Below are 12,271 nucleotides of genomic sequence, written 5' to 3'. Positions count from 1 at the left end.
CAAAAAGTAAGATTAAATTCTGATAGCTTGTTGTAATGTGATTTGATTTTTACGTACATAAAATTACTATATAAATATCAATTGTCACTATGTTTATACTTTGTAAATTGATATTTAAATGGTTAGTTTTACAAGCATTCCTTAAACGCATGTTGTATCATATTTGATGCATACATTATTTTTCTAAAAATTACATATGGATAATCAAGTAAACAGTCATAATGATTTGTTAACAAACAAGTATTCATTACTTCAATGAGCGTATTGTATCTGCATTAAATTACTTTTTTTTAAAATTAATACATTTTTAGCTAACTGTGATTTTAACATTTTATTACATTTCTGAAATACATAACTTAGACAGTTACCTCTGATAACAAAACACTCTATATTGGAATATGGACTCATGCATTTTCTGTAAAGCTGCTTTGAAAAGATGTGTATTGTGAAAAGCGCTATACAAATAAACATGAATTTAATTGACTTAAACGTAAGCAGTTTTAGCCAACACTATTAATAACAATATAAAAGTTATTCTTTAATTTGCTAAAATGAATCAGTAAATATTTCACAGCAAAAAGACATCTGTACTATGAGCTAAAGCTGGACATTGGAACTATAAGTCAGAGGGAAGAAGGCATGTAGAAGATTGGAAGATTCAGCAACGTTTTGATCATGTTTAGAGGCCTTAAAAATGTATGCATCAATGTAATAGAGTAGGCTTTATAGGGTTAGTGTGTGTCATTATATATTCTCACCTAGAGATAGCCTCTTTAGTCAGGTTGACTTTAGGTTTGTAATAAGGAGGTTTAAGATCAGCCAAGAAAATCAACAGTTCAGATCCTGAAAGAAATAAAAATTCAGGATGTTTATCACCAATAACACACATAATTAAAAACACATTAAAGTAGGGCACAAAGTACTCTACTTTAGTGCAGTAACGTTAACCAGCCACACCCCCTGTCATTAGCAACAATATATAACACTGGTGAGTTATACACAAAACACCCGCTGACATATTATCAAAGCTCACACATAATACACAAGAAGCATCCCCTTACATAAAACATACAAGTTAAACTTCGGGTAGGGTGATTTTAAGACCTTATTCATCTTAACGTCAGCTAGCAGAACTGTACGTACTCTTCCTGATGATGAAAATGTCAGTCTGTTTATCAGAGTTGAAGTCACCGAAAGCCGCTACTGTACCATAATTCTCCAAGGCAAATAAATCCCTAGTAACGTCCTGCAATGCAAACGTGACATATTGTCCGACAAAACTTAATAATAACGTCAAAAAACAAGGCCATGACAGCAACATTTTGCTGTTAGCTTCGTTCATCACAAACTGGAACACGGCACGTCGTTCTACGGCAGCCAGCTGGGTGCATATAGGCTTTGCGACAGTGTGGATGCCTTAACGGCAGTGTGAGTGTGATGTTTTTATTTTGCTGTCATCATGGCAAGCTTAGCGGATGTCGGCTGGAAGCTGCTGGAGTTCAAAGCCAGATCTAAGCGATCAGGTTTGGCTTTTTGAGATGCATGGCACTGGGCACGATTAAACAGTGCACATTTGTACTCTCGCTGCATTTTGATCCATTGTCTGTGTTGCAGACGCTCATTAACATGAGTTGTCGTGTCTGTGTGGCAGAGAGCAATGCCTAAAGGTCAGGCGAGAAGTGTACGCTGAACAAGGACTATATTTAGAGCCTAACTGCACTCTGAGCGTCATGCTTTGAAAGTAACGTTAACGTTAGTAAAGTTACTTTAAAAGACTTGAGTCCCGGAATGTCTAAGGTTTTGAAAAGGCTTTTTAACCCTCTTAATTCAGTGCTTGTTAGCATCTGCTTCAGAATGACATTACAACTCAAGTAGCCCTTGATAGTTTTCTGGATCCACTTGTGGTTGTGTAAGATAGATAAATAAGTAAAATTACACATATCTGTAGTTTCTTTCTGCTATTTTTCTTTGTTTCTTGAAGGGATGTCAGTGTCACACAGAAAAAAGAAAATTGCTCACTGTAATGTTATTCTAAACCTGTGTGTAAAAGATCCAATAAATGTAACCAGTGATTGTCATTCTATCTAATATTAACTTTTGTGTTCCACAAATTCATACGGGTTTGGAATAACTTGGGTGAGTAAAGAATACAATATTTTGCGTGAACTATTCCTTTAAAGGTCCCATATTGTACACCTTTCTGAAGTTTTATTTTAGGTTTTGATGTCCTTAAGAATATAAATTTGCGGTATAAGTACCAAAAACCATCTCAATATATTTTTACAGCTCCTTTCTCAGGAGCTCTGCCAAGAGCAGGTTGATTTTGGCCTGTCTACTTAATATTCAGGAGCCTCTCTTCTGATTGGCCTGTTGTTGTCTGTCTGAGTGACGCACGGCCAGGCCAACCACAAGTGACTAGGGTCATGTCTATGCTGTAGCCTGCTGTGGCTTGGTGATGCTCTCAAGCAAGGTAGTAAATAAAACACCTGTAATGATGGTGATAAATTATTTGTTATTAAAGCATAAACATTCACAAACCACTGTTAATTTAACATAAAAGCAAGCTACTTGCATGGTTTGGCATGACAGAAATAGGGCAAAGTGCGCTCCCTTAATAATTCCTAAAAAGCTTTTATCTCAGTTCATCACAAAGCTCCGTTATAATCAGTGAAGCTGACTGCACAATAAATCTTTCATAATGTCAACACTTCGTTTGTTATAATCAGAGGATTTGCCAGCATGCAGAATTCAGCACTGAATTTTGAGCGGTGAGTTGACTCTCTTAAAGCTACACTGTGTAGGATTTACTTCCATCTAGCGGTGAAATTGTTTATGACTACCAACTGAATATTACTTTCTAGCTTTCTAACTCCTACGGTGGCCGTATTATTTCAAATCTGCTGGCAGTCGCGAGTAATCTCCCCCTCGCATTCGTCACGGTGCCACTGAGTGTAGAAACGCGAAAGGCGAAGCTTGAATTTCCAGATGTGTCCCTCTTTGGCTAAAGTATTGGAGGCGCAACATGGCTGCCGCCATTCGAGCGACTTGCTCGTATGTATTCTATATGGCAGATTCTACGCTTACGAGAATACTTGATTAGTTGATAGAAGTAATTACACATTAATGGGCACATATCATTTTGAAAGAACAAAGTGTTTTTGCTAAGAATCAACTTAAAAATTACACAGTGTAGCTTTAAATGCATCTCATTGACCATTGCGTTCCAGAAATCAACACATATGTCTGTGATTGGCTACTTTGCTCAATGCTGCAAACATGTTATAAATAGAAACTCGTTCTGGCCTGTAAATCGTTTTTTATTTAGTTTTAGTTATTCTTGTTGGTTTTGTGCAACATATGAATAACAATTTATTTGTTTTTAGATGTTTTATTTTTTAGATATTTCTATTTTGCCGGAGTCCCGCAAATCGTTTTATTCTTCTGCAACCCGCACACACACGAGTACGTTACGCCCGCACTCGGCTATCAAATCTAGTCCCGCGCTGCACTCTTGCATTGGGTCCCATGGGAGTGCAGGCCTCTACGTCCATCAACTGAACAGCATTTTCTCGACATGTCTCCGTGTTGTTGTTGCTCAGCAACGATGTTGTCTGGGGGTTGGGCAGAAGGAGTGAGGGACGGTGGGCAGTGCTCGGGGTGGGACTGAAGGCGGTGACTGAGTAGTTCTGACATCACATTTTTCCGGAAGTCACAACGGCTCGTGAAAAGGCACAGCTACTTTATTCAGGCTGTGTGCATTTGTCTGTGGATTGACTGTTTTGAAACTTATATGATAGTTACATTGCCCCTAGTCCTCTGTTATCATGAAAAAAAGCCAGGAAATTTAATTTTTGACAATATGGGACCTTTAAAATAGTCATGTCAATTTTTGTTGTACAGCTTTACAGAAATTCATGGTGTTAATGATTATAATATCTTAATATCATCATGCCTTACAGTCGCATTGAGCATATTAGAGTTGGGCGAAAATACAGTTTTGCAACGATTTAAACAATTAAACGACAGTTAAGATTTGTCATACAGTAGGCCTGTATATCGCTTTACGTATACTGTATGCGGGTGAAGTATAGTGTATATCCAATGTTAGCTTTGCAATAATATACTTTACATTTTGTGGTGATATAAACAATTAATCAGTTGGATACAGATCACAAATTATTAGTCTTAATTTTAGAAGTTGGCTTGGGATTGTAGTCTGTATAGTGTCATCGACATTTCCGCACATTTTAATTGTCATCTCATCCTCTCACATCAGTCATACCAAATCATCTCACTTTCAGTTGTGTATAATGAGATTTGTTGCATGTCCATTCAATAACCATGCCTGAAGATTGGAAAATTGCTCTGTGTGATTCCATGTAATTTGTCTTTTCTCTCTCTAACCATATGAATTATACTAATGTTGTAGTTTAACTAATAGAGGACTGGCGTAGAGTTCACCTAATGAAAAATGGCCAACACTGCCAAAGAGGTTCTGAATGTCCACCGCAAACTCCGAAAGTTTGGTAAGTTTGGGTGAAGGGCTTGATCCATGGAAAAGCTGCGTTGCAGTTGATATAGTGTGAAGTATCTGGATAGAATACTATTAATAACTGTCTAATTTTGCCACGAAACAAAATGAAAGCCAATACATTCCCATAACAGTATTGGTTCAGAAATTAAACTCTTTGTTGCCTAGGCTAATTGAAAATTGATGCTTAATTTATTTTTCTTTTTTATTGCAGCAAATAATAATGCTAGTGTTTCATCTCTAATGTTTCTAGCTGTTTTAAGTGGTTAGGCATAAATACACCTTGGTAATATCATTGTGATTAATCAAATCAGTAATGAAGTCCAGTTCCTATAATCTCTTTCTGTCAATGTCTGATCAAATCTGTCAACAGAGGGTTTCGTATACTTCTTGAGGCAAGTTACTTTTATATCAGTGTGGTGAAACTAAAATGAGGAGTATCTTTCATTTGCCCATTTGGATGTGCACTGCTTAGCCAGAGTTATCTTAAAAAGAGATGGCTTTGTCCCTGCTACTTAAAAGCTGATGGGAATTATGCTAATTTGCTAGGAAATGTGAATTTTCAGTACCTGAGGTATTGACCCTGGGTCGATTCTATTAAAATGTAAATTGCTCCAAAGTTAAATGTGTCTGAAATAGTGCTCAAGTTGATGGGGTTCCCCTGAATTTCACTCCTCACAGAAACAAACCCTGAATTTACTGGTGTTGGGTTCCATTATTCACAGAGTTTGTGCCAGTGCCTTCAATTTTGCAATCAAGCTGTGTGTGTTTGCAGTGACGTTCAATTTGATATATGCAACTGGTGAACAATAGCTTTAGTCTTTTGCATTTTGCTTTGATTGTTTTCCTGGCATGCTTTGCTGCCTTTGCACCCCGGTAAATCTGCATTTTGCTGCTCTTACCATTTAGCATTGTAAATGGAACAAAAACCATTTAGGTTACAGAGACCAATTGAAGCACATTTTGATTTTGGTGAGTCAGCTCAACCTCAGCATACTAAATAGCCGTAAGTGAGCCTGTAGCGGGTCAGTAATCTATACAGTAGCATCATCAAGAAGCCATGCTGACTGTGTATGCTCATCACTTCCATCCAGGGATTCTTGAATTGCATCTAGAGATGAGATAAGCATCACAATATTTCAGATCTGTTCAGATTCAAGGGTTGTTGTAACATCAGTGTCTGCTTTTTTGTGATCAGGCTCCATCTATGAACCCCTTAAGCTATCCATACTGCACCGGGATGATGAGCCCCTTTGGGAGACACTTGACCGCTTCTATAGTGCAGGTGAGAATTTATTCCCTGCATGTAATTTGTTTTTCATATAGGCTTAAGAATTGAATTGATTTAATGGTATGGAGGGCTCAGGATTGTCGGCGAACATCTCTTGAGCATTCTATTATGGTTTTAATGATGCATTTAACCTCATTATATTGTGTCATGGCTTCATCTAGCTGCACCACCTTTCTTTTTATTTTAATTAAAAGTACGCATTTATAAAGCAACTCATGTAAGGTGTCAAGTTGTGTACAAATTGCAAAGTTACTCCTGATTTTCCCTAATATATTTGATCTGTGTATTAAGTGCACCGATGTTTACTCCTATTTAAAAAATAATTTAATTATGGAAAGATGTTTCCTAATTTAATTGGAGGATTCAAAAAGTCTCTAAACCATTACATTTAATAATAATACCCAGCAAATGACTTGAGTATAAGCACTAAAAGATTAATTTGGAGCTGGTATAGTTTCTCATTGCTGTGCAGTTTGCTCTTAATCAATACTCATCTCTTTTCCTACCCACCCTCTATCTCTTTCTCGCCTAATCTTGCTTTCCATTTTAGTTTTCCCCATGACAATAAATAAATACTGCTTTGCAAGATGAATGGCATATGTCATATTAAAATAGTTTTCTTAATAGATTTTTTAAAATTATTTTTTTATAGTTTCTTAAGAAAAATGAGTCTTGCTTTTTGAGGTCATTTAGATTAGTTAGAGTGTGTCTTATTTTCAGGGTTTCTGCGTGTCTTAAAAAGGTTTTAAAAAGGCTTAATTCACTCTTACACGAATGAATGCCTTAATAGGAGCAGAAAATCTTAAATTAAAAAAGTTATAGCATTATGTTGCATGCATTGCAAAAAAAAGTAATCTACCTCAGTATTTTTGTCCTGTTTTCCAATACAAATATCTAAACATCTTTGATACGTTTACTTGAGATGCAAATGTAAATCTTGAAAAGTTTAACAAAATTAAGTGAGTTTGTGCTTAAACAAGATCAAATATCTGTCAATGAGTTACAAAAACTTCCCTTTGAATTAAGGTGATTTTTTTTCTGAGCCCAAAGATATTAAAAACTCACTTAATTTTGATCAACTTCACAGACTTCATATTTTGTGTCATTTTGTGTCTCCAGTAAATGTGTCTTGATTTAAGAATCTTTAGGCAGTTGCACTGGAAAACAAGACTTTAAAAGGTAATGGATATCTTTTAGAAGTTGTATTTTCAAATTCCAAAGTGTTGCTAATACATCTCTTTGTGTTTCTCCTTAGATATTTACATTTAGAGGATACATTTTTCTTTACTTGGTCTTAAAAAAGTATTTACCTTCATAAAACCTGCAGAATCGCTGTATTTGTCGAACACTGAATCATCTCCAATTAGTTTATTGCTGGTTTGTTCATGATATCATAATGAGATATACATATATGAATGCCAAATATTGCCAGCAGCCACAAGTAGTTTTGTTTTCTCTGCGTACCATAGTTTGGGGAACTCTATTGACCTTCTTACTTCAATAGAGCTGGTAAGTCCCACCCATCCGTAAAACCCCACTGGACCTCAAGGTTGAAAAATCGTCAATGCAAGTGAATGGGAGAAAATAATTAATTTCGCCAACCTCAACAATTTTGTCCTCTCCCTGAAAGAAGGCGGTGAAGTGCACCAAAGACACAGCCATGTTTAGCGGGATCCGTGAGCTAGTGTCCATGTGCGAGTGGTGTTGACGTTTCAAACGCGTCGAAAGCAGCGAAGAGTTGTAGTCCACAAAGTGCTCTCACACAAAGTCTAACCGTATCAAACTTCTACCCGCTAAATTGTAGCATTCTTTACACGAAAAGTTATATAAAAAATTCACAGACAACATATGTTCACATTCATGGCAAAATTCAAACGGGACCAGAAAATAATTATTTTCTCCCATTCACTTGCATTGACGATTTTTCAACCTAGAGGTCCAGTGGGGTTAGCGGAAGGGGCGGGACTTACCAGCTCTATAGAGAAAAAGGAATTCAAAGTAGGACCGAAACATCACAGATTGACCTTATGGTTCAATGCACAGACTTCAGCTGCTTGGCTTAAAATATTGTGGGATATTGTATAATATTGTGGTATATTTGAACATTTCAAGAACACCTTATGTCTTTTGTCTAGCACACCTGATTCAACTCCTCAGCTCATTAGTCGAGTGCTCGATCAACTTGTTTCATCCACTTCAAAAACGATGGAAAAGCCTTGTTTCTTGAACACTGCATGTACGAATTCTATATTTTCAATCTCTTTCCTCCATCCAGACATTCAGCCTGTTCCTAAAGCTCATTTAAAATCCCCAGACAGACAACACTGAGATGAGAGCACTCAGGGTGAGGGAGGGAGGAAGTGAGAGAGAACAAAGAGTAAAGAGTGACAGAGAGGATGCTTCTCATTTCAATGATCCTTTTGAGTCATGGTTGAAGCAGACAAACGTACAGCGCTTGCACTGGGTAATCCCGTTTTGAAAGTGAATCCCCATGTCATTCCCTATAAGACGAATCCTACAATGATAAATGTGGTAACTTTCATAATTCAGATAGTAATAGTTTTGGCAGACTCTACCTCAGAGCTGAAATGCATCTCAGCTTACAATGATTGCTGTGTGTACTGTATATAAATGCAGCACATTATATGTAACATGCATGGTATGTTATTCTGAACTTTTCTCAGAAGGATATTGCCATTTTTATCTCTGGTCTTTCTCGCTCTCTTTCTGGGTTTTCCTATTTATGTGGTAATGACATAATGCTTCAGTGCTTCTCATTTCCTCCTCTTCTTCTCTCCAGCCTGTTTGTTGTGAATGCAGTTTTGCTATCTTTCCTCTGCCTCCACAAGATTAAGGCTGGAGAAAACAAGCTTTAACTTTTAATGGCAAAAGAGTATTTCCCTCTCTTCTTTCTTTCTTTGTCTTCTCCCTCTGTCTCTCTCTGTCTGTGTGGTTCAGTCTCCACCCATTTTCTCCGTCTTCTTCCACTCTCTCTGATGGACCCCCTCCCTTTCTTCTTAGTGTATAAAAATGGCTGCCTTGTGGAAATAGACTGATTGTATGTGCAGTGTTAGGCGTTAGTTTAGAGGTACATTATGCTGATAGATGACAAGAGAGAGATCATGCAGTCTTCCAAGAATTTGCATCAAGAGTGCTATGATGCGTTCCGTCCCTCACGTCAAAGATGCGTGTGAATAATACGTCATTTGCCTTTTTCCCTTTCTCAAAAGAAGTCACTCAATGCACAGGTAATGCCTCCACGTGCCACAGCGACTGAAATGACTGCAAATGAGATTTTCTTGATTAGTAATATAAGGTTTTACAGGAGCAAATGGCCAGTATAGCGGGTTTCTCTGGATTAATTGATCTCTGACCCTTTCCTCCGCAGTCTTCCTTTTAGTCCTGCCGGCATCACTTACAGTACAAGATCTAATCAGATAAAAACGTATTTATCGCCTTGTCTGGAATGCCAGATTCTTCCGATGCGAGTCAGAGCAATCCTGGCTGCAGTCTCTCTGAGGAGTATATTAATATTCTGACTAATTCCCCCCAGTGTCTCCTTATCCCCCAGCCCTGATGGCACTGTCTCTTTGAATTGACCCAAACTCTACATAACAAATGATGGCTCGGAATGAATGTCCCCTTCATTTGTGCTGCCGTAATGTGCTGATGAAAAATGAAGTGCCCTATTCAGCCTGATTATACATTAGTAAAGAGAAATCACAGTGGAGGGAGCGAGAGAGAGCTAGTTTAACAGTTGGGCACAGTGATGGACAAAGCTGTTTTGCCATTTTTGTGCTGTTTTTTTCTTCATAATATTATTGTTGAATAACTTGATTATACATGCAGTGGTATTAATTATACATGCAGTGGTATTTTATGTCAGAAAACAGGAATAAAAGTTGGTGTTCATCAAAGATGTGTAAACAGGCCTGAAGGTACAGTAGGTGTTTGTGAAGACACCTGCTGTTGCGGTGAGCTGTTGATAGTAACACCATGAGACTATATCTGTTTTCCTCTCTGTCCTTCTCTCATTTCTTCTAGTGAAGAGCACCATTCTGAATTATCAGAGCCCTACCACTGGTCTGTTTCCTGTGAAGACCTGTTCCACCTGTAAGGATGCTAAAGTCAGAGACTCCCTCTACTGCGCTGCCAGTGTCTGGGCACTGGCGTTGGCATACAGGTTAGATATTGATTGGCACTTTATGTGGAATTACCTTTTGGTAAAATCTGTGATCACATTGATCTGCGTTGATCTTAAATTATGTTTCAATTGGTAAATGTAAATCAATGTGTTGAAGAGACTGGCTCTTTTCTAGTGCTCCCATTTACCACCTTTACTCGCCACTCATGAATCAAAGACCATGAATCCATTATTAATGTGCTGGCTGTTTTTCAGAGTGCTATTATATGAAATATATATACAGTCATGTTAAAAAGAAAGTACACCCTTTTGAATTCTATTGTTTTAAATATTAGGTCATAAAAAATCACAAGTGTGACATATGTAGTGCATGATACATGTAGTGCTATACATGATATAGAGATTATTAAAGGGATAGTTCACCCAAAAAATGAAAATTCTGTCATCATTTACTCATCCTCAAGTTGTTATACAATGAAAGTCAACTGTTTGGTTACAAACATTCTTCAAAATATCTTATTTTATGTTCCACATAACAAAAAAATATGCTGGTATGCAGTGGCGTGTATACCATCTGTGGCGTCTAAGCAGACAAACAGCCAGAGACAAAAGGCTGAACAAGCTGTTACAAAATCTTAAAGAATATCTATTAGTGAGCTATTTTAGTTAGCAAGACAGTCTGTATTGTAATATGTTTTTTTTCTTTTTCAAACTGGTTTGTTGACTCACTCTTGGTGTGAACAGGCCTTATGGCTATGGTTTGGCCTGAATAAGCAGTATTGTGGTAGAAATTGGCGGAATAGGCCTGAAACGGAAATGAAACGGTGAAAATTAATCTCATTATCATAGGGGAAAAAAATCAGCTGTTTTCTTAAACTAATGTTCAAATATTTGTGGTCAGTAAGGGTTTTTTTATTAAAGAAATTCATACTTCAATTCAGCATTGAACATTGAGTTTTTACTTCTTTTTGGCGTAAAAAAGCCTTGGTGAGTATGAGACTTCTTTCAAAAACATATTTTAAAGGGTGGTGTGAGTATATACTCCTCACATTTGACAAACTAATGGCAGCTTTAATCACACGGAGTTAAGTATGTGTACCCACTGATCAGGTGCAAGTTGATCCACCTGCATGTGTTTCAGTGCTCATATTAATGGACTACTGCTTCTACACTGCAGTTTTCAAAGCTCTGTTGAGACAGAATTAGATTGAACTTAATGTCCAGGGATGTACTGGATAGCTTAAAGGTTATAGGTTCAAACTCTGCAAGGGGAGATTCACAAACTATCACCTTTATGCCCTTGAACAACATATTAGAGCTAAACCTCAGGTTCCTCTTGTGGGATTGTCTAAAGTCACTTTGAATCCAAGACACTCTGACCAAACACCCACCCTGCTCGTTCTTTAACTGGGACATTTTTGTTTGTTTGTTTGTTTCTAGCTTGTCCAGTGATTTGGATTTGTGTTCTGAATCATTTTCCTTCCAAAAAATGAACTTTCTCCCAAGTGGGCAGTATTTCGTTGTGTTTTGTCTTCCCTTCTTTCATTTAGATTTATGAGAAAGATCTGTCATCATTTATTCAGTCTCATGTCGTTCCCAACCTCTATTACTTTTTTCTGTTGAACACAAAATACAATACTTTGAAAAAAGCATATGTGACAAGGACAAAGAAACTTCATAAAAACACAATAGAATTAGTTTTTGTTTATGTGGGAGGATTTGGTGCATGACCTTTTCTAGACCGTGTCTGATTTTGCTTTGTATTGTTTTCCCTACGTAATAATTTAACCAACACTGGCTGGAACAACCAAACATTTGGATATTGTTTTCTGGGCTTATTTTCCTAATTTGGGCATCTAACAGCTATGGTTGTTCATTAATAGTGATAATTAACAGTTGAATTGAGAATGCCTTTTTAAATTCCAACTCAATCCCTGAATTGATTTGAGGTAGCACACATGCATGCAAATAATATTTCTGTGATTTTATCCAGAAAAACAAAGTCTGAAAAAAAAGAAAAAAAAAAGAAGCTTGGAATATGAACATTTTTAGACACTTTATATTTTATATGTCCACTATTTATATTTCACCTGAATTTCATTGTAATATTTCTATGGCCCTATTTACACCTGGTATTAAGAAGCATGTTTGTCAATCCCAAGTGGACGATTCGTGTAAACGAGATCGAATGTGAATGTGTTCCACATACTCTCCGCCTACTGACCTAATGCGTAAACATTATGGGAAGCTCGCAAGCCAGACTGGAATTAAACTTTATCGCTTGAAGCCCTAAGTTTGGTTTAGA

The 12,271-nt window shown here is 37.1% G+C and overlaps 2 protein-coding genes across 8 annotated transcripts in view; one reads left to right on the top strand and one right to left on the bottom strand.

Annotated features, from left to right (window-relative positions):
* The window catches only part of itfg1 (integrin alpha FG-GAP repeat containing 1), a 139,313-nt gene extending 137,844 nt beyond the window's left edge, over positions 1-1,469 (bottom strand). The window contains exons 1-2 of the mRNA XM_081359868.1: positions 1,144-1,469; positions 759-843 (exon numbers count right to left, since the gene is read on the bottom strand). Coding sequence (XP_081215994.1) covers positions 759-843; positions 1,144-1,342 — 284 coding nt within the window. The 5' untranslated portion in view covers positions 1,343-1,469. The remainder of the gene's footprint in view (positions 1-758; positions 844-1,143) is intronic.
* phkb (phosphorylase kinase, beta) overlaps positions 1,416-12,271 on the top strand; it is a 74,641-nt gene continuing 63,785 nt past the window's right edge. For 4 of the 7 annotated variants that reach the window (XM_081359866.1, XM_081359865.1, XM_081359861.1 and 1 more), the window contains exons 1-3: positions 1,416-1,523; positions 5,730-5,816; positions 9,867-10,005. In XM_081359866.1, coding sequence (XP_081215992.1) covers positions 1,460-1,523; positions 5,730-5,816; positions 9,867-10,005 — 290 coding nt within the window. In that variant the 5' untranslated portion in view covers positions 1,416-1,459. Of the gene's footprint in view, positions 1,524-4,429; positions 4,527-4,904; positions 4,927-5,729; positions 5,817-9,866; positions 10,006-12,271 lie in introns of those variants that run through there. The other 3 variants (XM_081359864.1, XM_081359863.1, XM_081359867.1) reach the window with 3 other exon arrangements.

This window comes from Scardinius erythrophthalmus, assembly GCF_964197995.2.
Source record: "Scardinius erythrophthalmus genome assembly, chromosome: 2".
Lineage (NCBI taxonomy): Eukaryota > Metazoa > Chordata > Actinopteri > Cypriniformes > Leuciscidae > Scardinius > Scardinius erythrophthalmus.
Note: the sequence above shows the minus strand (reverse complement) of the source record. Positions and strands in the feature narration are given on the sequence as shown.